Here is a 25,830-nt window from a genome sequence, read left to right on the forward strand (position 1 = left end):
TTATAATGCGGTGGGGACTCTGTCGATACAAGAACACAAATGGAAAGTACTCTCTATGAGAGGTAATTCTCATTATCGGGATGGCAAAGTAGTGAGCTTAGTCATTAGAGGAATATTCCTAGTTCTGCAAGAGCAATGTGAAGAGCACAATAGTGATGGTCTTCAAAAGAGGACAAGAGTAGACAGGGAACATAGATACACAAGTCTTCTTGGGAAACACAACCAAGGGAAAAGAATGAACTTGTTGTTCCTAGAAATGATACTTCAGAGTCAAGTGCAAAATGACCTAAAGCAAGGGAAGAACAGGAATTATAGCAAAAGAGCAACTTGAGTCATGTACGATGCAATGGTCTAAAAATCAAAATGGAAAGTGGAAAATCAAATAATTAAAGGTAAATATTCAAGAGTTGTAAGAGCATGCTGGACAAAATCAGGGCAGTGCATACAATAAGGAAAACAAAATTAAGAATAACAAAATGATATTCTGGTAAGCAAATTAATAAGTGGAAGATCAATCAAAGAGTTGGACTGCAACAAGAGAATTCACTTAAAGTGTGTCAGTTGAACGGTGAGGTCTTAACGTTGCAGGGAGATTTCAAAGAACCCATTCGAATCTATTTGGGGAACTGACACATTAGATACTTGGTTTCTGTTTTCTTGTAGGAGGACAAACGTAGACAAACTGTTAGAATTCTTTCTAATAATTGCCTATGATTCTCTGGTTGAAAAGATTTTAATTGCATGAAGCTGTGATTTGTTTTTTTTTCCATTGGGATTCTTGCTGATTCGTTCAGTAAGTTCATGGTCCGAAGCGGTTCTAAGGATGAATTAGGTCTGTGTCTTTTAGGACGATAATAGCTTTTGAATACTGCTTCATTTGTGACAGAAGCAGGGCAACGTAGAGTGAATGCAACAGGAATAATTGGGGAATAGGTCAGTAAAAGCGTCTTCTATTCCTGGGTCTGCTGGGGAAGTTAAAATTCAACTATTTAGGGTGTCTTCTTTCTAGAATCCTGACTTCTGGGTTCAGTAGTGTATTCAGTTTTAAAGATGAGAAATTAATGGAAAATTAGGAGCCCTGATGGGATTTAGGATATTCAACACCTATTTGGATGGTCTTCAACTAGCTTCAATGCTGTTTCCATTTAGATTAACATCTATTGATTCCAATCAGGTCAGATCTACCTTAATATTTCTATGTGATGGTAAGCAAGTAACAGGAAAAAAATATATATATATTTTTTAACCAGTGTGTAATTTTTGGTTAATTTCAAGCTGCTCTCTTCTGGGAACAGTAAATGAAGTTTTACGGAAGTATACTATGACCCAGGTTAAGTCATGAGAAATAATGTTCACTGTACGTTCACGTCAGTCTTCGTCATCTTTCATATTGAGTTTTGTCATTAACACTTTTCAGGTGGTTAAAGCCTGCACTTTATGGACATTGTGGAAGTGGATTATTTCTGTTTTAGTAAGTGGGGGAGGAAGTTACAGGAAACATACACGGAATGACGCTGGGGGAAAGAAATATTGCCCACACAGCAATTTTGTAATCATCATCCATCTTAGCAAGATCTTTGCTAAACTTGCGCTCTCTTGACAATTTCACAGTGCTCTGATCCCAGCTATTGACTTGGAGCCGATGCAAAAGAGTGCATTGCCTTTTTCATATTATACTTTTCAGTGCAAATTTCCTAGTGTCTTCAACTTGATGCCTTTATAAATCTTTCTTCCAGTTACTGTTCTACCAGTTTGTGCAGTTGAGAGCTAATAATCACTCAGTGTGTATTTAAGGTCCCACAATTAATCCTTCTTTGGCAGGAGAGTGTGGACTTATTTTATATGCTTGAGCTGGAATTTTCTCACTTCTTTTTTTGCAGTTTTCTGAGTGGTCAAAAAGAGAAGGGATTATATTGGCTTTGTAGCTTCCATGAATTAAGGTACCAGAGATTAAAACTGACTATGAATCATAGGATATAATGTGTTAGCAACTTTCAGGAGTCTCTTTACCAGTGAGCAATTTGTTTTCGTTAGCCCACAACTGTGGCCTGTTAGAGTAGCACTTCTGCAGTGGCCTTGTTTCTGTCATATAAACTGTCCTTTCTTCTACAAGTACCAGAATTGCCAACTTTTAGAGGTTTTTGTTGTTACTTTTCTTTTGCAGGGCTTTCCCTAATAACTTGTTATTCTTCCCAGTATAAGTATACTTTTTGAAGCCACTGAGTTCACTGTATGCTGTATTTCCTGGAAGTAGTATGTTTTGTCTTGTACACAGCTTTATTAAATTGTATTCATGCAATTTTGTGTGGGCCTTCTTAGTCCTTCTCTTCTGTAGTTGCAGTTACGTTGCGTCATCTGTATGTTTTTTTCTTTTCCCTTCAAAAGGCCACGTTGGCTGACATGATTAATTACCGATGAATTAAATTGACAGATGTCTTTAGCTGAAAGTTACATTAGAAATTTTGTCACTAAGGAAATAGACTTACATGTCAGTGAGAAGACTTAAAAACACAATGTGGGAGAATAAGTTTGAACTGAGAACTCTCAATTTATTAATGGGCTAAGATAATTTAAATAATCTGCATTAAGTAGTAAGAGTTAGCTTCATGATAGAGGTAAAATTCAGTTAGAAGAGGATATAAGACTAGTAGCAACATGGCTAAGGCACAGACCGTAGGAATACAGTCCACACCTTCAATTAGGTTTAGTAGAAATTCTGTTTAAGGATTCACTTTAAAATCAGAGAATTTAGCTTTTCACTAATTATAAAAACTACCATTTTCAATAGGATTGTGTTTTTCCTGGAGGGGGGGGGGGGGGGAAGGTGACAGTGGGGAAAGCAGGCAGGCCAAAGCTGTTCCCTGTTGCCACTAAGGTAGAAATGCTCATTTTGCTTGGCATGACTTCCAGTAAGAGTGGTTTGTCACAGGAAGTGGGAGCAAGAATGAGACATGACAGTGAGTTGATAAATGCTGTCAGTCATCACTCCTCTTAACGCTTACTGACACCTCTGTGAGCTGTTGTCCATGCTGGCATCCGCAGGAGATGTCGGGAGCTCGTTCCATCCTGCACATGTCCCCAGGGAGCTGGGAAAAATGTGTGTGTGGAGTCTGTATGAGCCTCAACTGGACCACCTCTGCATAGCGTCAGGAGAAGTCCCTAGGTGCCCAGGAGATGGATGATGCCGTCTCAGTTCTGGTCATGGAAGGTAAAAGCCTTTCCATGGTTCAGAGGAGGCTTCAGCCTCTCCCCTGGGCCAGTGCAGTGGGCAGGTTCCAGGTTTCTGCCCTTGTGGCACAGGATATACGATTTGTTGTCTGACAGTAACATGGGGAATGCCTCTAGTACCAGCCATCAGCTTTCTTTGAGCCCTGTTTCTGTATCTGCAAAGCTGCTAAAGAAACAGGGATGTATAGACTGAGTCATAAATAGTCTGCATTGCAGCGATGCAATTAAAAAAATGCAGTCCTTTAAGCAGTTACCTCCTGAAACCAATTGCTTTAGAGAAAGCATTCAAAGGAAAATTTTACTTCACTTGACTGGTAAAAAAAAAAAAGCAGGAGGTCATTCAAAAAATTAACAATATCCAAGCCACCAAATAGTGCCCACAATATAATTACATTCCATAACCTTAGGGAGGAAAGGTGCAGAGAACCACAGCAGAATTACACTAAATCGAAGGGAGGTTTGAATTGAGGGAAATGCATTAACAGGGCATTTTAGTTGCACTATATTTACTTTTTCTGACAAAGTAATGTGGTAATATATTGTAAATATACAAAGTAAATATACAATGTACAAAGTAAATATACAAAGTAACATGGTTATATATTGTACAGAAGTTATTTAATAAATGAACTAATAAAATTTGAATCAGGGCTATAAAAATAGGTTCTGTACTCAGTGAGGGTTGTTACTAATCAGAAGAAGAACAGGTGACAGCATGCAGTGAGAGAAAGGTATTAATGCAGCTGAGACAGATTTCTAGGAATAGCTGTTTACTTTCCAACATGCTGAGACATTGAAACTGTTTCACTTATTTAAAACAAAACTTTCACTGTTGGGGGAAACATTTAAAATATAGCTACATATAGAGGTGATTTCAAAGCTGATAAAACAGGTCTTCAGCTGTCATACAGTAGTATTCTTTTGTGTTCTTGTTTTATATCAATATAGTGCATTACTAATTGCTTATTAAAAATATGTAAATAACTATGCACAGACGTAAATCACCATTGTTAGAACTGAGCTTGACTGTTAACCTAATAAGAAATAGATAAGTAAATATTATTTCATAAATAAGCACTAACAAGTCAAGAAATCAAAATTTAAGCTCTGTTATGAAACAGTATCCCTTCTAAGAGACAGAAGCTGTCACTATGCTTGCATGTTTTGAAATGCATATGTTTCTAATGCTTGTTTTTCATGGAATAAAATAGCGGAATAAAAACATTCCCACAATATTTAGTATGTTTAACTTCTCTTTATTTATTCTTTGTACAGGAGTTAATAGTGTTAGCTGTTAAGTCTCTACTATTCTGTTTCCAATTTTTGAAGCCATGCAGTGGATTACTAATCCAATTGAAATTTTTGCAAAACTAGGGAGATTTACTCTTTGTAATGTTAACAAGGTTGGGATGGGAATTGTAGCTCTGCAGTTTGCTTAAGTTTTGTGTGTATCCTCCATTAACAAAAGACAATTGTCAAGTGGCAAAAATGTAATGCAGTAACAAAAAAAATATCCCCTATGGTGACTCGCGTTATACGGTTGGAGATTTAGACAATGTTTAGTTGCAAAGGCAATAATGTGATATAAAGTGTGATTTCATTCAAGTTAATCATTAATCGCTATTGTATTATATTTTCAGTTCTGGTAGCTTTGTACAATTTACAGTGAAAAGTTACTCCTGTAAACTTCATTGTTCAGGTGATGGGGAAATGGTATAATCGAGATGAAGGAATAACATAGATGCTGCTTTTGGTCCTGAGCCGGCTCACATCTTGACTGAGCCCTTTGGAGCCTTTGGTTTTGGAGAGACGTCTTGACTATAGCACTACACAACAATGCAATTGTACTAGCTCTGGTCTACAGAGCTCCATTCACACAGTGCTGTGCCTTAGTAATAAACTATGCTGGTCCTGAGTTAAGCAGTTTGGAAACCACTCTTGTGTCTCCACGTAGAGGTCATGGTATATCTATAATCTATAATCATAAAAAAGTAGAGAAATACTAATAACGGCCATAGAACTGAAAGACTTTTATTTTGCACACAAAATTAAAAACATTTGGTAACTGCAGATATGATGTGAGTCTTGCATTGGTTTTTAGTTGCTCCTCTATCATGCTTGCTCAGTTGTGAAGAGTAAAAAGGTGGAAAATATTACTAACTTCCATTCTGATGGTTTTACTTGTGTCTTCAAGAGTCATTTTTTCTGTGTTTTTTGTATAATCACATTAAATGCTCTTTCATATGTATTATTGAGCTGTAAATTTAGCAGCAGAAAAACATTGAGATTGTTATTTTGATGTAAGAAATGGGTTATGTTAATTTCTTTTGTTCCCTTATTATATTACAGGTACTGTAAGAATTGAAATGTTCAGGAACATGCAAAATGCAGAAATCATAAGGAAAATGACAGAAGAATTTGATGAGGTATGTTATACAAATAGTGCTTTAAACATTATGAAATACGTTACAGTATTCTTTTGTTTTAAAATAAAAATGCAGTTTTTTTAAAAAAAAGTTTTTAAAATAAAAATGCACTGGTTTCTTAACCAGTGGATAAGCAATGTCTCAGTATAAGAAATTATATTGACAAGCAAAGCAGCAATTTCAATATTGGATGAGGATCAACAGGCCAGCATGAGCTTTAGAGAGAATAATTATGGAAAAACAGAAGGTAGTGAAATAATTTGAAAGGGTGATTACAGTCACTGATCTTGAAAAATCAATGTTGTGGATTGAGTAGGCCTTGGATGCTGAAATACCAGTATTGAAAAGTTTGTGACCTAAGCAGGTGAAGGGTGTAAGTGTACTATCACACAAAAGCATGAAGCAAGCTCACATGAAGCAAGCTATATAATCATAGAATCATATAGGTTGGAAAAGACCTCTAAGATATAAAGTCCAAACTTTAACCTGACACAGCCAAGTCTAGCACTAAACTATGTCCCTACATGCGTATGAGAGAGCCTAGCCACATGTGGCTGCAAGAACTAGCTTGGGTCCATGCTAGTCCTTCATACAGACTCTCGTACCTTTGAATGATTTTAGGAATATTCTTGTCAGCTCATATCCTGGGTAGTAGAGATGACTGTATTAGAAGGATTAATAAGAGGAAGCAGTACGAAGAACAGTAGAAAATTTTCTCATCTAACTTCAGTTGGTGGTGGTATGTTGGACGCTGTAGTTGACCACTTGAAGCTGCCATCATGCGACACAGAACTCTGGATTCTTGAGACAGGACTGCAGGCTTGGCATTTGCAGCATTCCAGTCTGTTTTCTATGTGCAAATGTATGTTTTGTTCATTTGAATTGGCAACTTAAACCAAACTTGACATGAAAGTTACCATTTTGGAACAGTGTTACAAAAAGAAATCTCTCTTTCAAAAGATAGAAACATTTTGTTTGAAATAAACATATTACAGTTCAGATTGGGTATCTTCTGTCAAAATAAAAGTTTTCCTAATGAACAATTTTTAGGTTTGAGATTTTAAAACTGTAATTCCTTTGATTTTTCTTGTATAAGAAATATTCTGAATGTTCAGTTTGCTTAGTAAGGAAAACGAACGTTGAAACGCAAATTTTCTGTAGGGCAGCAGTCTTTTTCTGACCAATTCTAGATAGAATGTCAAGGCTGTGATTCAAAAAATTGAGCAAGAAAACTGAAGATATGAACATTTCTCTGCTCCTACAAAAGCTTTACTTTGTGTGTTCTGTGAGATACTCTCCATGTAGATGAGACCATCCTGTGGCAGATCTTAGATACTATCAGACAGCTTCTGACAAATATCACATCAGTGCTCTGTGTTTTTACAAGTGTTTAATATCTGGTAAAGTTAGGAACACAACTGCATGTATTTTCCAAGTAAGTATTCAGAACAGAAACATTTCTCAGAGAAGATAAAGAGCTGGATTGGCCTTGCTGGGGCATCCACACTGACAGGGATTGATCTCTGGCCAGGTTTCCTGTTGACAGTTCCTGTACAATTCTGGCTGTTCCCTAGCATCTCTGCATGAAAAGTACAGTTATAAAAAGTCTGATCTTCCTGCTATAGAAAAAGAGGCTCTTTCTTTCAACGAAAATGTGCAACTATCTTGGAAAATTTAGGAACAAATGCACATGAATTTTATTTCTGTGATTAGGATTCAGTCCTTTTTGCCAAGTATGATCATCCTGGGAGGGCAGGAAGAGATTATGTCAGAAACAAAGAGGGAGGTAGAGAAGAAGTCTCTCCCTTACGTGTTTATGCATGGTGGGAATGTACACGTAAGCAAAATGTTGCAAAGAATTACAGTTACTAGTGCATAAACTTTATTTTTCCATTCCTTAAAACTTTTCTGAACTTCTGCAGTTCTAACAGAAAGCTTCCGTTTAGCCTTCTGCCTTAACATTTGAGTAGGTATGTGAAAGAATTTCTGGGTTTTAGCATTAAAGCATGAAATTGTTAGTCTTAGACCACAACCCAGTGAACATTTTGAAATCTGGAATAAACACATGCCCCATTAGCAGTGGAAAACATTTTAAAATTCGGTGCAGTTGGTGATGTTCATATATCCTATGATCACAGCGTGGTGAGTTTATAATTGTTATATGAGTCATTTGTTCATTTTACTAATCATAGTATTTCAGAATGCTCTCTGTGTAGCAGGATATCATATGTCATGAAAAAAGACCAGCCAAAATATAAACTTACAGAATGAGAGCAGTTTACATTAGTGTGCAGGGTAAAATGCATAATGAAACAAAGAATCCTTCTGAGCCTTCACTAGATTTTACAATTACAATTGTGATTAGCTTGGCACTGGTCCACTTCTTGGCCCTTTGGTTTGTATTTACCACTTCATTCTGAACAACAGTCATTTGTTTCTGGGAGAGCTGGATTATAGATAATGGAATAGTTCAGCTGGAAGGGATCTTTAAGGATCACCTATTCCAACTGCCTGAATAATAGCTAATAAATAGCTGGTGGCTGCAGACACCATTTGCTAGTGACAGTCCTTTGACTAAAGGCAGCTCAGGCTAGATTTGGCAGATCGTCTTGATCCTTCCCACCTCCCGGCCCTTCTTTACTTGCTGGAGAAAGAAGAGAGCTTATGCAGGTCTACTTCTTGCCTTCTTTCAGCAGTGCTATTGGCTGTGCTCCCTGATGCCAGGTAGACTGACTAGACAGCTTCCTTGAGCCACTGTTTTTGTTTTTTTTTTTTTCCAATTCTATGATAAGCAGTGAAAAAAAGGGAGCCAGAAAGAGTTCAACATTGGAAGCTGGGTCAGGTGGTCATATATTATCTCAGTAAAGCATCAGCATTTTCTACACAGATGAGCAACAGCCCTCTTAATTCTTCATTCTAAATACCACTGTTGTTGGCATTTTACCTGTAGTACCTCTTATGTTACCCCAGAACTCCCAAATCCCAATGTCCATCTCCCCTGTGTCATCCTGAGGCAAAGCAGATGCTTAGGGCTACTGCCACCTTCATTGTCATCTTTAGACTTGTCATTTTCAGAGGGAGGAAATCCACTTCTGTAGCATATTTTCCTCCCTGTACCTAAAATGCCAGGTCTGGTGTATCAGATTGGAGTTGAAAGGGGCTAGTGCTCACTGGTACATGTGTGTAGGTGGTATAAAATGTCTTTTTTGTATTTTTGACTTGATAAATATTTTCTACAAGCCTAGAGTTATTAGGAGAAAGTAATAAAAGTGTAGTAATAGCTGGAGTAAAATTTTGCATTGTGTATTCACTAGCACAGTATGGTGCCCAGAAAATATCTTAATCTCCATTGAAGATGTTCAGTTTCGCAGCTTCCTTTATTTTTTCTAAGATAGTCACATTGTTCTTCCAGCACTGCAGTAGTCAGCTGGCTGTTGGTCCTTATTTCTGTATTTACGGCAGGGATTGGACCATTAATCTTTCTGATTATGAACAGAAGAACACTTGCGCAGGACTTGGAAATGATGGAAATAACTTCATTCATTGCTGCTACCAGTTCAGATTGAGATGGGGAATTCCACAGACAAGCCTTTTCTGCTGCACTGTTTGGATGCTTGGCTTATGAGCACAGGCATTTCATAGACAAATTCCCTCTTAATTCTTGTGCTACAGTAGCAGATGAGCAATAAATTGGTTTGGTTTCAGTTTTCTAACAGTTGTAGCATCAGGTATCACATATATTGGTATCACCAACATGCCACATTTTTATTGGTATTCAAAAATAAATGATCCAGCAAACCAGCTTTACTGGAAATTTATTCTTCCAGTTTCAGAAGATGAAATGTTCTCGGTGCAGTCTTCACATACCTTTCAAAAGGACCATCTAATATGTAATTGTGGGTTAAGAATACGTCATACAAATATGAGTAGTTAAGCACAGCACTAGAGATCCTGCAGTTCTTTTCTACAGATTACATATCCATACATCTGGAAAGCATATAATATTTATGTAAGCTCACATACAGAGTTCCCACAGGTACTCTGGAGGCAGAGAATTAGTCTGGAGGTTATTTGTGAAGACAAAGGTACAAGCAGGAAGAAGAAAAGGGTAAAAGAATTCTGGGGTGTTTGTATGGGTTACTGCCAGGCAAATTGAAGAGAAGCCTTCAGCATTTTAATTTCAGTCCTAAATTTAAATAATTAAAAGGCTAATATAGGGCTCATATTTACACGGCAAGACACTGTGCCTTGCTGAAATTCACAAATAAGCATTAGGCATAAACAGACTGTTTAAGAAATAAAAAGAACACTTCAAAACACACAACAAGGTTAATGATGTTGCTGTTTATCTGGGTTTCTATTATCAAACACTTTGGTCTGATTTACAAATGTTCTTAGAACTCACAGCTACAATTGAACACGCTAGGAGATCTCTTTGTATCAGGAGCGTGACAACTGAATCTTTTTATTTTTTTTGGAACAAAGCTTTTGTTTCTCTCAAATTGGGTATTCGAAGTTAGAAGGAAAAATACTGTTTGTTAAGGTAATGTTATTCAGCATAGTAATGAAAGAGAAACTATGGGTCACTATGACTGCCTTACAATTTTGTATTTTTCTAACATTTGAATGCTTGTCTTGGTATTTTAAATCATTTAAATAATTCTAGTATGGTTGGAATGTGTGATTTAGTTAAAATTGGTAAGTTTTTTGGTTTGTGCAGTGGAGTATCTTCTGTTAAGTATAGGTTAAAGGATATTTGATTAGAGCTCCTCTGCTCTTAAGTTACTGGCTTTACAAGGGTCAGCCTGTGCAGTGAGACAAGACCCAAGGTAATAGAAATACTTGTTCTTCACAAAAACAGAATAAATATGTACAGTTAGATTTAACCTTTATGCTGCTGACTTCCTGTTTTGGGGGAGGGATTCAGGATGGAAAATTGCCTTGATCTTTTGGATAATCTGGAATTGGCTTGTGTTTTCTAATTGGGGGGGACAGTCTCACTGAGATTGGTTGCTTGAAGGAAGAATAGTAAGAAATTAGTCTTGGAGAGGAATTAAACTTGAAAAAATTCTATTGCATTTATCAGAAGGTAGGTTTAACCACTAGAAAAAGGGTAAGCTTATAAGATCACAAAAGGACAATCGTTACTTTCTGATAAGGTCTCAATTGCAAACTTGAATAAAGCAGAGTTTGTGGGGAGAGGCAGCCAGATGATTAGAATATTAACGGAATGGAAGGTGGGGAGTGGAAAATGATACAAACCTTCAATCACACAAGAATTTCTTTAGATTTTGATCTTAAATACTTTGAAATGTGCCTTGCTTATCCTTTATCTCCAATTCCTAACCCGGGACATAAGAAAAATAATTGAGTCTGGATGCATATTTTGGACTATGCAGAACTAAGAATGCAAGTATAGAAAAATTACAGTCAAATCTCTCAAAAAGGGTTTTCATGCTAACAAGGTTCTTTGTTTATTGAAGAATAAATTGTTGTTGCTGGCTGTTTTCCATTAGCTTGGAGGAAAAGGATACTGTTTAACTTAGAAACTTGGTCTGTGTTTACTTAGTATGCGCATTTTCTCGTTCTTCAGGACAGCGGTGATTACCCACTTACCATGCCCGGGCCACAGTGGAAGAAGTTTCGATCCAATTTTTGTGAGTTCATTGGAGTGCTCATTCGACAGTGTCAGTATAGCATCATCTATGATGAATACATGATGGACACGGTGATTTCTCTTCTGACTGGTTTGTCAGATTCCCAGGTCCGGGCTTTCAGACACACCAGTACGTTAGCTGGTAAGTAAACAAGCACAAAGAAGGGGGTTTTCAAAGGAGTTATTATGGGTGAGTTGGTTTGAGAATTACTGCTAATTTTGATACAGGTGGAATTTGGCAAGTCCTGAGAACTCTGGAAAGCTTGATCAAATCCAATTAACACACATGGTATAACTTTACTGACAATACACTTTTCCTTTTGGAAGGGGGTATGTCTCAGCCTCACAGGGGACTCCAGTAAATCCTGTGAATCAGAAGTGGCATACTTATGTCATGTGTTTCTTTATTAGTTGTTTATTTGTTGGTTAGCATGCCTTTATAATTTGGCATTTTAGAGTACAAAACTTATTATAAGTGTCAATAGAAATCTGTGTCTTCATTCTCGAGAAGCATAAAATTTGGGAACATTGGGCCACTATTCTAGGTCACTCTGTCTTCTACCTCTGGCCATGCTGCACCTTTCAACACACCTGCCTACATTTAAGTCAGGCACTGATTATATCATTAGATAGAAATAGACTTTTCTAGAGTGTATATCATCTCACCTATATTAGATGTCTCCCATAATATGGATGAATTGCTGTGTAGAACTAGCTGTCTTTCTCCAATTATAAAGCAATACCAGGATTTCTAGCTTGGATGTAGGTGTCTAACACTAGTTCCATCAGGTAATGTCTTTCTACTGACCTCATGTGCTGAAATGCATCTTATTGGAAGACTTTTCCCTGGACCATTTATAGATCATATCAAATATGTGAAGCTTTTATAGGAGATGTATGTCATTAATCCGAATATTTTTACTGCTGTTATTTTTTACTGATGTAGTTAGTTTTCGCAGTCAGCCTCTTACAGTTTTGTTCAGGTTTCCAAGTGTTCAATACCCAGAGCAGAAATCAGATTTATTTTTTAATTTCATCTCTTACTAATCTAAGTAAGAGGCGGATTACCAGTGATTTTGGGAAACCAAGTCCAGATGTGATTGGAGCTTGATTTTAAAACTGAAAATCAAAACCTTCAACTCAGAGTAACTGAACTCTATTTTGAAATCCCCTTGTATTCTTCACTTTATTTGGTAACTGGGAATGGTAAAATAATAATAATAATAATAATAATAATAATAATAATAAGTGAATAATTCAGACATAATTGACCACAATGCAAGTTTGTCTCTGCAAATTCAGTCTTCAAAACAAACACTACCTGAGCTGGAGACAAAGAACCTGTTGGAAATCTGTGCCAGTTACTTAATCAGAGATGGAAACAATTTCTTTCCAGTTTATACTGGACACTGATCTTCAATTCCAGGTGATTTTGATTTGCTTTTTGCTTAGATTATGATTGATTGTTTTATAGGAAAGAGATTGTGGAGTGAGGAGGATAATAATATGCATTTTGGACCATTATTTTGATTGGTTCACCCCTTTGTGGGACAGATGTTCGAAAAGTATGAGAAGCTTGATTGGAAAGAGGAAACAGCCCCATGCGCTAGAGACGTGACCCAGGAACCATGCTTTGTACAAGAAATAGTTGCTATCATGTAACTAGAACCTGCAAGCATGGATTAGCAAATGCCAAGGCCTAAGTTTTTCACAACTGGCTTCAGTTATTTAAGGCACTGATGGCTTTTTCCATTAGAGGCATGATCGATTATTTTGCCATACACTTACTTATTTTTATTTATTAACAAACATGAGAGCTTTGTTTTGATTCTGCAAATTTTCTTCAGGCTAGTTTTTGCACATTGCATTATATTGCTACTCTGTAGAGCAGAAGTCAGCATGATGCAAGGAAGCTCAGTCTTGATAAAAAATTATGAAAACCTACTTTTAGAATGTCATCTATTCTTGAAGGAGTGTTTCTGAGGTCTTTGTTTTCAGTTTTCATCCGTGCTAGCCAATTTGAATGGGAAATGATTCATTATTGCAAGAAACTAAGGCAAGAAGACATGGGTACTTCTAGATTTGCAAACTTTAAGCAATAGCAAGATAAGATGGAGTTAACTATAAGAGTAGCTTCACTTCTCCATTTGTATAATTGCTTTTTGAACTTGAGGACAATGCTGTGTATTTAGCCAGAGAGAATGTGATTAATCGATAAATTTATTTTGCTGTTTTCAGTGTTGTAAATTGTGATATGCTGTGTAACCACACAGAACATACATGGGAAAGACACTTAGAAATGTTATTGTAAAGCTAAATTAAGACAGAAAAATATGCATGAACAATAGTAGATCCAGAAGGTTTGAAAATGTGTATAAAGGGGCACATGAAGTTCAAATCATATTTTTTATGCAATTATACACTTGACTTTAGAGCAGGGTCGGACTTTCTTTCAGAGAAACAATGTTGTGGTCCCTTGCAAATTGATTAATCTTCAGAAGTTACTGGTTAAGGGTTGCCTTTAGCGTGGAGGCATCTATAATGATATTTCTCAACAGAGAAATGTCTGTAACTGCACAGTAACTGGCTTAATGGTGTGCACTGATCCTCTGGGTTCACATGGTTGCTCTAACATTAGAAGTTGCATATTTTCTGGAGAGAAGGGTAACTAACACTGCCTGGAGCTCAATGCGGTATGTGTACTCCGATTTCTGATTTTTAGGTCAGCCAAGTGATCTGGGTATTTTTTGGGTGGGAAGTGGCTTTCCAAGTGGTTCTGTGCCAGGGTCGAGTTGGTTATTTTCTGTGTGTGTGTGGATCTGCCTGAGGCAATATTTTTGAGCTCTGACTACAGGTAAAGAGTCATATTCTGTGTTCTGCTTTTGCAGCTATGAAGCTTATGACTGCTCTTGTGAATGTTGCCTTAAACCTGAGCATTCATCAGGATAATACACAGAGGCAGTACGAAGCTGAGAGAAACAAAATGATTGGCAAAAGAGCTAATGAAAGATTGGAGCTGCTGCTTCAGAAAAGAAAAGAGGCAAGTGAAAAGATGGTATTTTTTTTTCCTGGTACATGTGCACGACCTCCAACAGAAAGTCCAGGGTGGTTTGTGATTTTAGTACCACAGTAAGAAATGAGAGATTACTTCTGCTGTGGTGTTCATGTGATCTCAAGCATGTTACTAGGGCCACATTTTAAAATTTTGTATTATTACATACAGTTGAGTTTGTGTGCTGTTCTGCACAGAAGATTATTACAGTTTTCAGTTTTATATACATGACCAGGCAAGAAGAAAACTAGTCTCAAGTTGTATATGAACACTATTATGGTTACGCAAAAAGATTTTGAAAAGAGAGTCTCATGTAGTCCATCATCATGCTGCCCATTTCTCCCATTGATTGCTGCAGTTACTACGTAGTGTCTCATTAGTACTTCTTTCTGTAGATACTTTCAAGGAACATGGGAGTAGGGGCTATAGCACCTGGTCTCAGGGAGAAGAAGCTAGGAATGCATTAAAGTCACTTTTAGTAAATACCAGTCTGGCATTAGGTGAGCAAAACCCTTAGAAGGTTGCTGTAATCATCCCTAAATAAAATACCATGTCCCAGGAAATGCAGTTTTAAGAGTTGTACTTAAAAGAAATCTAAAAATGATAAGAAGTAGAAAGTGGATACATAATACATGCAAACATACATAATCTTGAAGGATGCCATGCAAAACTCATAAGATTGATTGAAGATTTAAGTATATATGGAGATTGTAGTGTATATTGAGATAATGACTTAGATTTAAATTTATCATTTTTAATATATTCGTTTTGAATACATTTCCTCCACCACTGCTTTACTCTGTGGCAAATTAAGGATGTCAGTCTGCCTTACCTGTGTGCACCTTGGATTCTTTTATGTATAACTGACTTTAAATTGCTTGACTTTATAGCCTTAGTCTGGGGATAATTACAATGATGTATTTTTATTTGTATTTTACCCCTGTAATCCATATCAAAAGTTTTGTTGGATTTTATAATTATTAAAATATAACACACAATTTAATAATACACAAAGCAAGAACCACCTCTCATGCCCTAACTTCAAGGAAAACATTTTAAAGGAAACATGTCAGCCTTAAAGCATTTTGAAAAGCAGAATTGCTTAGCTAAAATAACTAGAACACAGTTTCTATTCCACACTTGTTGATGGTTGCTTGAATTTTCCAGAGAAGGACAAAGTAGCTATTTACGTTGAAGAACTTGCTTCAGTATCTCAGTGTCTGTGGACATCTCCTGTACTTCTTCAGCTGTTCTTTTCAATGTCTTTTGGAGATACAGTATATAATTGCTCTGGGCAGACTTTGAAGCATTGATGCCCAGGCTAACATGGGGCGGTGAAACCCTGAACGAAGAATAAAGGTTAAGCATTTGGCAACCTTCACCTCTTGGCATGTATGTTCAGTCTCTCTCATACCACCACTCATGAAAACTAGTAAAAATGTTGCATAGGTGTAAGCCAGGGAGAAGTGGTGATGACTGAACACGTTCTCAGATGCGTGGTGGTAAGCGTAGCAGAGGAAACTGCATAAAATAGCTTCATTAGGTCGAGATGGCATAAGGCCCCGTGTAAGTATTCCTAACGTAGTACTGTTTATTTCCTGTTTTTAAATATGCTGAATTTACAATAGCATTCAGTGATGGCTCTTTCTTAGTTGATTCTTTTGATGCAGTGCCATCATAATAAAACTTCATAAGCACCTACATCAGCACATGTTTATCCTCGTGAAGTTACATAGGCCAGTTTGCAAGCTAAGTGTGGGAACTAATTAATTAGAAGTTGAAAGTATGGAATGCTTTCTCTAACTGGTTTCATTCTCATGTCATCTTCTACATATCTAATGTGAGAGCAGATTAACGGTCTGTTCTAGTCAATGAGATTTTCAAACTGAATGATTTTTGTACTGCAATAAGCCCGAAAATAGAAAAAGTTGTGTTTTAGTTGCTGCCAGCAGTACTTCAAATCTTATGCTTCTCATACATGTCTTTTTGAGTTCCCCAATTTGTCTGCAAAATCAACAGGAGAATGTTCTCCTAATTTTTACTTAGATTTGAGCGGGGGAATGTTAAATTACTTTTGCATTGGTTGGTAAGAGCGGGAATCCAAAGGCAGTTCTCTCTCCAGATGCCTGAAGTTAAGCATTCAAATTGAAGTACATGATCTAGAAAAGTTGAAAGTGTAAAAAACTGTTACGGAGAAATGTCAAATTTGTGAAAGAGATGTTAATTCATTATTGAAGCTGAAATACATGTGGATGTTGTATCTCTTAAATATTAGTGCACAAAAGATTCTGTAGGAATTACGCAGATGGAGTCTTCTCTGACCACCCCACCTCTGTTGAAGTTAACATTATCTTAGTGATAAGTGACACGTTTGTACATGAGCTGACAAGAGCTGGCACTAATAATGCTGATGCTGACTTTCATTTATTTATACCAGTGCCTTGGTTTGTGGTTGGGAGATGGAAAATAATTCATAAATGTCAACAAAGTACTTTTGATCTTTAAATAGCTCAGAACAGTATCTCTTGGCCAGTTTATGCTCACTGAAGTAAAATGGATCTCACCTGGAACTACGAAAACTCTAATTCTCCTACACCAGCTCTGCCCCAACACCTGGATCCCTGTTATCAGTTGCATAGCTGATAATTTACCATATTCATAGGGAGCTGTAAATTCCTTGTAGAAAAAGGAGGAGAGAGTAAGCCATCCATGCTGTCCCCTCATCTGTGCTTTAGACTTTGTAGCTGCTCGATTTTGCATTCAAAGAAATGACAAAATACACTTTCGTTTAACATCTTAACCTTTTCATGGCTCATAAACTTCCCTCTCTCCTACCTTTGTCCACCTCTGTCCTACTCCATATCTGAAGTTCTCAGGGAGCTACCCCTTTCCTTTCAGGGCCTCAGTAGTTTTTCAAACATCCTCCTGAGGCTTCTTGGTTCATTCCCATCCTCAGTTTATTCCATAGTCTGTGCTAGCCCCGTGTTTCTGGGGATGTATGCCAGCCTGTGACAACAGCCAACTGAGAAGTGATTAGAAATTCACTCTCCCTTTTGCATTGTATAAATTTTTGAATGAGTATTTATTCTGTGCGTGTTTGGGTTGAGCTTATGCTGAAAACAATGCCTCTCCCAGAAGCCATGCCTAAATATGCTTGTTTAGTGAACCAACCCTTTGTTATACGCAGTGCTGGCATGCACCCAATTACTCTCTTTGTACACAATCCCTTTTACTGGGAAATTAATTTCTTTCTCAGGTGTTTGACAGTTTAGTCAAGAACCCTCCATGTCTGAGTTTTCCCATTTGTAAAATGGAGGCTGCACCTCCCTACATTTTAGGAAGCTTTGAGACTTCGTTAACTGAATATTGCAAGCTACTTTAGATCTTTTCTGGAAGGTACTGTAGAAATATTTATAAACATGGCTTGAAAAATATAAACCTTTAGGTGAAAGTGTTTATGAGCTCATGCTATGCAGGAAGACAAAACAGCTGACAATAATTTTGCCTCTGGCTTTAAGATATTTTATCTGTTAAATGTATGATTACACAGTTTTTATTTTTTTGTACATACATACAGTCTCTACTAGCAAGGCTCTGTTGTGGTTTTCATGCTGAAAATATGAAGAGTTTATATTAACATATATTGTGGTATTCTGCTTTGACATTAAGAAACACCTTGATGGAAGAATGATGGCTTTGAGTATTGTAGCAGTTCTGCTCCAAAAGTTGATTGTATAAAATTGGCATCATCTTATTTAACAAAACTGTGTTTTGCTGTAATCGAGTCATCTTTATTTAATTTAGCACAAAAGACGACAATATGAGAATACTTCAGTTGTTTCCAAGATGTTCTTTCAGGATTTATTAACATACCCATTGACACAAAGTAAACTTTCCATAGTACTTATAAAGTGCAGTCATATTACAGAGGAACTATTAAGGGATGTTTTAAAAACACTCTTACTGCTCGTAGCACCTTTTTTTTTTTGTTTCGGTGTTTGGTTTGGTTTGATTTTTTTGCAATCTGAGGCCTGAAACTGGGTGTCAGCTGTGCTCCAGTGGTAAGCACCCATGCTCTGATTCTGGAAAGCCTTCTTGCTCAGAGTTTCAGTTATCACGGGCGCTGAAGTTACAGCAACTTACATTTATACTTGAGATTGAGCACATGCAGAAGTACTTTCCTTAAGTAGGACATTGAGTTTTTCAGGGTGACTTCCTGGTCTGTAGCTGCTCCTTTCAGTAACAGGCTTCGTTTCTCTAGTTGCCATTTGCAGTTCTGTTTGACTAGTGGACTGCTGACATTACTGAGCACATAGCGTCTACATGCCTGAATTTCTATAGCAAAAGAACAGTAATGACCTCAAAGGACTAATTGGATACTAAATTAATTGATGTTTGTAGAGAATGTTAACTTTCTTCCATTAAGGCATTGCATATATATGTATACATACATATGCATCTGCACACAATATAAGCATGTGCTGGAAAAACAGAAAATGGGGAATTTACTAATAATTAATTAAGTGCTGTTCCATCGTCCTTCTAGTGCTTCCCAATAAGGAATTGTAGAATATCAAATTATAATGAGCAGTGATCTTTTATTTATTTTTTTTTTCAGCTACAAGAAAACCAAGATGAAATCGAAAATATGATGAACTCTATTTTTAAGGGTATATTTGTTCATAGATACCGGTAAGAAAATAACTGCTACAGTATGCTATGTTAGCAAAGTGTAATCATAAGTAATGCCAAGGACATTTTCTATGTTGATTTTTCTTCTAATGTAATGTTCTGGATGTCACAAAAGCAGTATCAAAATAACTGAAGTTCTGGAAGAAAATGTCAGCGTAACCCCCAGTAATTGCCCAATAGATCTGTCCACACAGCTTTTTTTTTTTTTTTTTAATTCTGTAAAACAGCTTTAAGGAGTTGTGGAAGACAACTTCTTCTCTCTAAAAATAAAAGTTGTCCACAGTAGGAGCATAAACATCACATATCTTTAGAGTAATCATGATCGCTGTATATCATAATAGGGCAGTTTTGGTTGTTGGGTACCTCTGTCCTGCATTTCCTTTTGTATATCTTATGTATAAACAACACATTTTTGATGTTTTCCATAATACACATTGACCACAACTGTAACATTATTTTAGGCTTTTTCCTCTTTGAATGGCATAAAGGCACACGAAAGCCTTAATTCCACTTAACACACAGCTTTTGCTTGTTAATCGTTTTGGATGATTTTATCAAGAACATTAAAAAGTAATTGCACTGTTAACACATTACAATTTCTTTCAATAGTTATTATGAGATGTCTTTTGTATAGAAAAACTCAGGTTATATATTCATGTGCATGTGTATATGTGCATGTGTGTGCACTCTATTCTAGTAGATACGGACTGTTGCATGCTATTTTGGAGTGTGGCTTATCAGACAGCAGTAGTCTTTTAAGATAGATTTAGGGTTGTTTTGCATCACTAAATACCTCTAAGCATCTGCAGCATCTTGGTGAACCAACTCTTTAAATGTTAATTAGCTTATCGAAGTCAAAAGATAAAATTCAACAATACTAAACTATGCAATTAACCTTTTAGATTTAAATTCTGGTTTAAGACAACATCATGTATGAAATCTTTTAGACAAATGGCAGAAAGCAAGAAAAAGGTGTTTGAGAGGAGGGTTAGAATGTGAAAAGGAACCTCTAGTGGGGCAGAGGGATAATTGTAATTATGGAGAAAGGTGTGCAGGAAACTTTGGAAGAGGCCTGTGGTAGGAAATATGTGACTGAACAGCACAGTGGAGTTGGAGCATGCCTCTTCACATCAGTGCAGATTAACCAGGTTAGTTTATATTACCTTCAGCTTCGGTCTTGATTAACCTAAGCTGCTGATCAAATGGACTGAGAGAGCTCAGAGGGTACAGTGGGCAGCCACTGTAGCACTGTAGTCTGAGAAGTATATCCCAGTTATCCATTATAGACTCTGTTTCAGTGTCCTAAATATTCTTGGCCTTGATCAAAATATTCAGATATAATTTAGCATGAAATAAATGCTATTTCCTGCTAGTGTTTGCTATGGTTTGTCCTAAATTTAATGGGCCTGCCTTGATAAATCAACGTTTTAAAAGAAGCCAGTGAATTTCTTATCTGATCCGCCATGTCCAAAACTCTTTAGGAAGTTCCATCGGGGGGCATCTTTACTGAAAGTAGGAACATAGGTTGTGAATTTTGCTGCAAATGGCTGTCTGAGTGTTTCCCGTTCACCTCACAGACATTATTTTGCAATTTGTGCTGTATGGAAGGTCAGAGTATATATACTAAATCTCATAATTAGTTTAATAGCTTTATTCTTTGTGTCTGTCTTTCTCTCTTGGAGTGAATGTTTGTAGTGCCTAGGGATTCCTGAGAATCTTTGGATTGAGAATCAGTTTTTCATTGTCTGCCTAGGGAAGGTTGAATGTATTCTTACAGAAAAGATAATTTTTCCTGATTTTGGCTGGCTGTGTTGCATGATTAAATAGCTGTTGACTCTTGAGTTCTTCTTGGGATTGCCATTAAATCCTTCCAAAATGCTTCACAGTTACCAAATTTATAAGGTAGTGAAATAACCTACTTGGATCTGAGGACTCAGGCTGTCATCCCCTAGAAGAAATATCTATATGGCTACTTCGTGTGGCTGCATATGTGGTTGCCCCTTTTTTTGTTTCATACTTAGCAGACTTACAGATTGCTATTTGTCTTGAATTCTGATTCCTTCCACCCAGGTTTTGCTTTTAAGATAGTTAGAATTCTATGTAAGAGATTTACTATTTTAGTGTGAATTAATATAGAGTTAGACAGAAATATATATATATATATATATATATGTGAATATATGTGTAGTTTTAATTAAAACTTCATTGTGGCTGCATTCTCCATTACAAATGCAATTTTTGTTTATTTATAATATTTTAGCGCATTCATCCTTACAGCATCTAAAACCTGTTTGAGAATTCCCTGGTAGGAACTGCTTATTTAATGACTTACCCTGCTTGTAATGCACCTTGTCTACATCTTGGATTGACAATTGCCTTCTAGTTTTTGAGGTTATAGCATAACTGTCTTCAGGGAGTTTGACAGACCAGTTCTAATGACTCTGTTTGGAAGTTGGTAGAATCAGTCTGTTTCACTTTGGACAGAGAGGCAACAACAGTGTTTTGATGACACGTCTAGAAATTCCCCAATCGCATTCATACGTTATCTTTAAATGCATGTTTTATGTTGTTATATTGCTACAGTCTCCTCCTTATGATAAGAGGTTTAATGAGAAGAACAGAGACATGACTTTAGAAATGTCTCTTCTAGTCACGTGTGATACTATGATTGTTTGTTGTGTCCATGTAGAAATTGTGGTTTTCACCTTGTTGCCTGGAAGATGATACAGAGTCTTCCAATGTAAAGGTTGGAAGGACATAGGCAGTTACAGTATGGATAGTATAGCAGTTTTGTTATGCTATATTCTGTGAATTTATGCAATAAATATCTTGAGCATAAGATTAGGAACATTTTATTTACATTTTGTAAAATTGAAGACTTTAGGAAAAATACAATTGCACTTAGCAATTATTCTCTTGCTTAAAGCTTGAAATTTATTTTTTTCATAAATTAGATTTGGGGGGGGAGCTCTGCTGGTGCAACTTTAGAATGAAATCAATATTTATTACTGTTCACAAAGGTTTTTGGTTTTGTTTTTTTAAAAAACAAAATGAAAACAAAAACACAAAACAAGGGTCTCAGTTATAAGCAAGACCAGTGTTTGCAAAGCACCATTCCCTTCTTCTACACAGTGGCTCTCTATGTTCTTCTTTTATTACAGCTGAAATTTGGAACTGTGAAGCAGTGCCAGCTGGAGTGGCACAAGCAATTTCTCATAGTAACAGATGTCTCAGAGATGAAATTACTAAAGGGCCAGATGGCCCCAATCCCTTTTCCCGTTGTTTAGCTGTCGTTCATTATTAGTAAATATGCCATGCTCTATGTCAATCAGGCAGGAAAGTGCCAATCAGATTCAAGTCATTTCCATTCCTGATCTCTTTAGGTGATCTCTCCAGACAGTTTCCTGCTCCGCTACCTCAGTAAGAAGCTCATCAGTCTGTCTTTGCCTCTTCCATCACTTGCCACAGTCAGAATGTAGGAAAAAAAAAAAAAGCAAGAAAAATAGAAGAAACTAATGTTGACGTATAAACATTTTTCCTGGCTTTTGTTCCAAGGGCTTTCATGTGCTGCATGAAGCAGGTTCTGTTGACATAACAAATTCCATTCTTCCTCTTTGCCAGGCTCCTTTGGTAAAACCAAGTAACTTTGTCCACCTTGCACTTATTCTGCATCTCTAGCTGGAAACTAAAGTCAAGCCTGCTTAGCAGATCACAGTGACAGTGTTTCAGAAATAATTATTGAGAGGAAGTCTGTAGCACTTGGATTCATAATTCTGTTTGAAAAGAGGGAAGGAAAAGGTCAAGTAATAGACTAAGAGGCAAAATAGAATGAGATTTTTTTTGAGATAATGGAAACATATCTGAATGTAGAGAGATTGAGATGATGAGATAGATCATGAGTGAGCACTACATAGTGACAAGCCCTATATAGTGAAGTTCATCAAACCCAAGTAAAAGCAAAATATTATAGCTACAGCAGTGGAAATGAGTAAATGAGGTAAATGGTATGTGTCTGTAATTTGGTTAACTTTTTTTTTTTTCTTGCTAGTGATGCTATTGCTGAGATTAGAGCTGTCTGTATTGAAGAAATTGGTGTCTGGATGAAAATGTACAGTGATGCCTTCCTGAATGATAGCTATTTAAAATATGTTGGTTGGACACTACATGACAGGGTAAGTATTGTGTATTACTGTACATAGAAGAGTATACTGTAAATAGCTACTCTTCTACTACCCAAGACGTGTAGTATATCATCTTTGGTTTATAAAGAGATCATTCTTTTTTCCTGCAGTTCATTTATCTTTCAACCAGTGTTTTTTGATGCATTCACTTAAATCAGGATACAGTTATCCCAAATCACATGATGATTCATGTGGTTTTTATGTTTTCAATCTCTGTTAGAGTATCTTAATGGAAAATTTTGCATGCTGCTTTTCTTCTAATTAAAAGAGAAGTAGTCTCACTGGACATTCCTTAGAACCCTTGTGTCTGAAGCAGAATCAAAATGAGATTTCCAGTCAATTCTCCCATTTGCATTGCTCACTAGTTAGAGGAAAGAGAGCATCTCTGTGTCCTAGAATTAACTTAACGGGCCTGATTGGTGCCTCAGTAGTGGAATTCTCAACAATTTGTTTTCTCTTTACTATTTTAGGTTTACAGGCATTTCAGCTCCAGCTGCCTTTAAAGGACATTTTTCTAACCTTATTCTTCCATCTCCTGAAAGCATCCATCAGTTCTTTGTGGATTCTTCAAATCTGTCTCTTTGTACCAGCTTAGAAGAGCTCAGATGGTTGGTGGAGTTAGTTTTGGAGAGCAGCCATCACCCTGGCCTTTCTTGCAGTAGAAATTATTCAAGGTCCTCTCTAGCTTTGTATTAAAAAAAAAAAAAAAAAGTTGAAAGGTTAGGTGGAGTTGAAAAGATACATATATCTGAAGGTTCTTTCCTGTCTGACCACTGATCGTTCTTTAGTACTAATGGTATCCACAACCTGCCTTTTCTGGGTGGTATCAGGCCCACACACCAGTCAGTTCCTGCAAGAGTGGACCATTTCTAATGCTAATAGAACAGGGCTTTACACTGCTGACTGTACAGGATTTTTTTCTACACCAGGCTATAAATGGGATTAGCCATCCTCCCACTTTCACCAAAATTACTAGAAATACTTCTTTTACTCTAAACAGTCTTGCTAGGAGTGTCCAAGAAAAGCAGGTGAGACCTACATATACTGTTGAAATGCTCGTTAAATTCTGGCATGCTGGTTTAGACTACTCTTTTTTCTCTAATAATGCTGCTGGAAAAATTCAGAAGTCTGCAAGTTCATTCTGATGACTTGCATAACAAATAGTTAACATCTTTTTTTAAAAAGGTGGTTTTTTTCTATAACTTCAGACAGCGTATTCATGTAAAGGATATGACTTGGTCACTCTTTTGCTGAAGTCTGAAGAAGATCATTTAGGAAGAGACTATACTGCTGCTGAATCTTTTGCTTTAGCTATAGCTGTCACGGATATGCATCTTCCTTTGACTTGGACCAGCAGTTTACTTGTTAAGAATAGCCTCTGTGCTTTAGACACCAGATATGCAATTGCTTTCCTCTCTAAACCTGCCAAACTTCTACATTTCATCTCAATTTTAGAAAACTTGAGTAGGAGGAAGATCCTCGTTACAGCTGTAATGAGCCCTAACAATTATTTACTCTACAGACAGTATTGAGAGTGCATACCTAAAAGCAACAGTGGAGTTCTGGGCGCTCTAATCCCAGCAGAACATTTTCACAAAGTAGCGCTTCAACGTTAGAGAGAATCTAGTATTGCTGTGCTTCACAGCTATAATCCCTTTCTAGTGTGTGTGAAGTCCAGCCATTTCTCACATAACTCCTTTAAACCATTTGTGAAATCTATCCATTCCTCAAGGCACTATCTGTGACTTGTGTTAGCTTCTCACAGTGTGATCTGTTGCATCCAGCAATTTCTCATGTCATGTCCAATAGTTTTCTCACATCCTCCAGAGTCTAATCATGTGTCTGCAGCCTTAACATATATTTTACCTCAGCTATCCTAAAGTTAATATGTTCTTTCCTATCAGACAAATTTTCAATTACCATGTTGCATTAGAAAAAATAAAAGTTTTCCATCTGGACCAGACATGGAAGAATACCATCAAGCTGCTCTCCTGCCCCTGCTGTTTTGTAATATTTATTGTTGCAAGCCTCAGATGTGCCTTGGGGTTCTCAGTCGATAAATCAATAGCTAATCTGACTGTTTAGTATCCTGATATGCATGCTATGTGATGTTTTTTTTTCTTTGATGTGGTGTATGCTTACTGTATAGGGTGAGACAGATTGCACGTAGAATAGGGGAAGAGTCAGAGTTAGCTGAACTATGTGCCAAAGGATGAAAAGGAAGCAAGTGGAGATAAAGAGACATTTGGGGGACAGAATGGAGGGGGGAAGTGCAAAAGGAAGCACTTACTGAAAAAAGATTAAGAACCAGTTAAAAAATGCAAGCCCTCCAAAAGTACAAGATCTCTTAATAGCTTGGTTTTCATTGGCACTGTCTGAAAGACTTGCCTACTGGTACCCCAGTTTCTTGGTTTTGCTTTCCTTTGACCAGGAGGTAATTTTTACTATAGTCAGTACTTAAAATAATGTAGATTTGAAGGCTGAGGCAATAGTCATAAGGTATTTCTATTTCATATGAACAGAAGCCACACCAAAATGATTAACTTCTCTGGAAGCTTATTTCTACTGAAAAAAGAGGAGGCAGCAGTGCAAGAG

General features: G+C 36.9%; 1 protein-coding gene across 10 annotated transcripts in view; it reads left to right on the forward strand.

Moving 5' to 3' along the window:
• STAG1 (stromal antigen 1) overlaps positions 1–25,830 on the forward strand; it is a 183,452-nt gene that overhangs the window by 91,298 nt on the left and 66,324 nt on the right. For all 10 annotated transcript variants that reach the window (XM_040566489.1, XM_040566487.1, XM_040566485.1 and 7 more), the window contains 5 exons: positions 5,578–5,654; positions 11,248–11,452; positions 14,199–14,350; positions 18,981–19,054; positions 23,103–23,226. In XM_040566489.1, the coding sequence (XP_040422423.1) occupies positions 5,578–5,654; positions 11,248–11,452; positions 14,199–14,350; positions 18,981–19,054; positions 23,103–23,226 (632 nt within the window). The remainder of the gene's footprint in view (positions 1–5,577; positions 5,655–11,247; positions 11,453–14,198; positions 14,351–18,980; positions 19,055–23,102; positions 23,227–25,830) is intronic.

The sequence above is a fragment of the Cygnus olor genome, chromosome 9 (assembly GCF_009769625.2).
Source record: "Cygnus olor isolate bCygOlo1 chromosome 9, bCygOlo1.pri.v2, whole genome shotgun sequence".
Lineage (NCBI taxonomy): Eukaryota > Metazoa > Chordata > Aves > Anseriformes > Anatidae > Cygnus > Cygnus olor.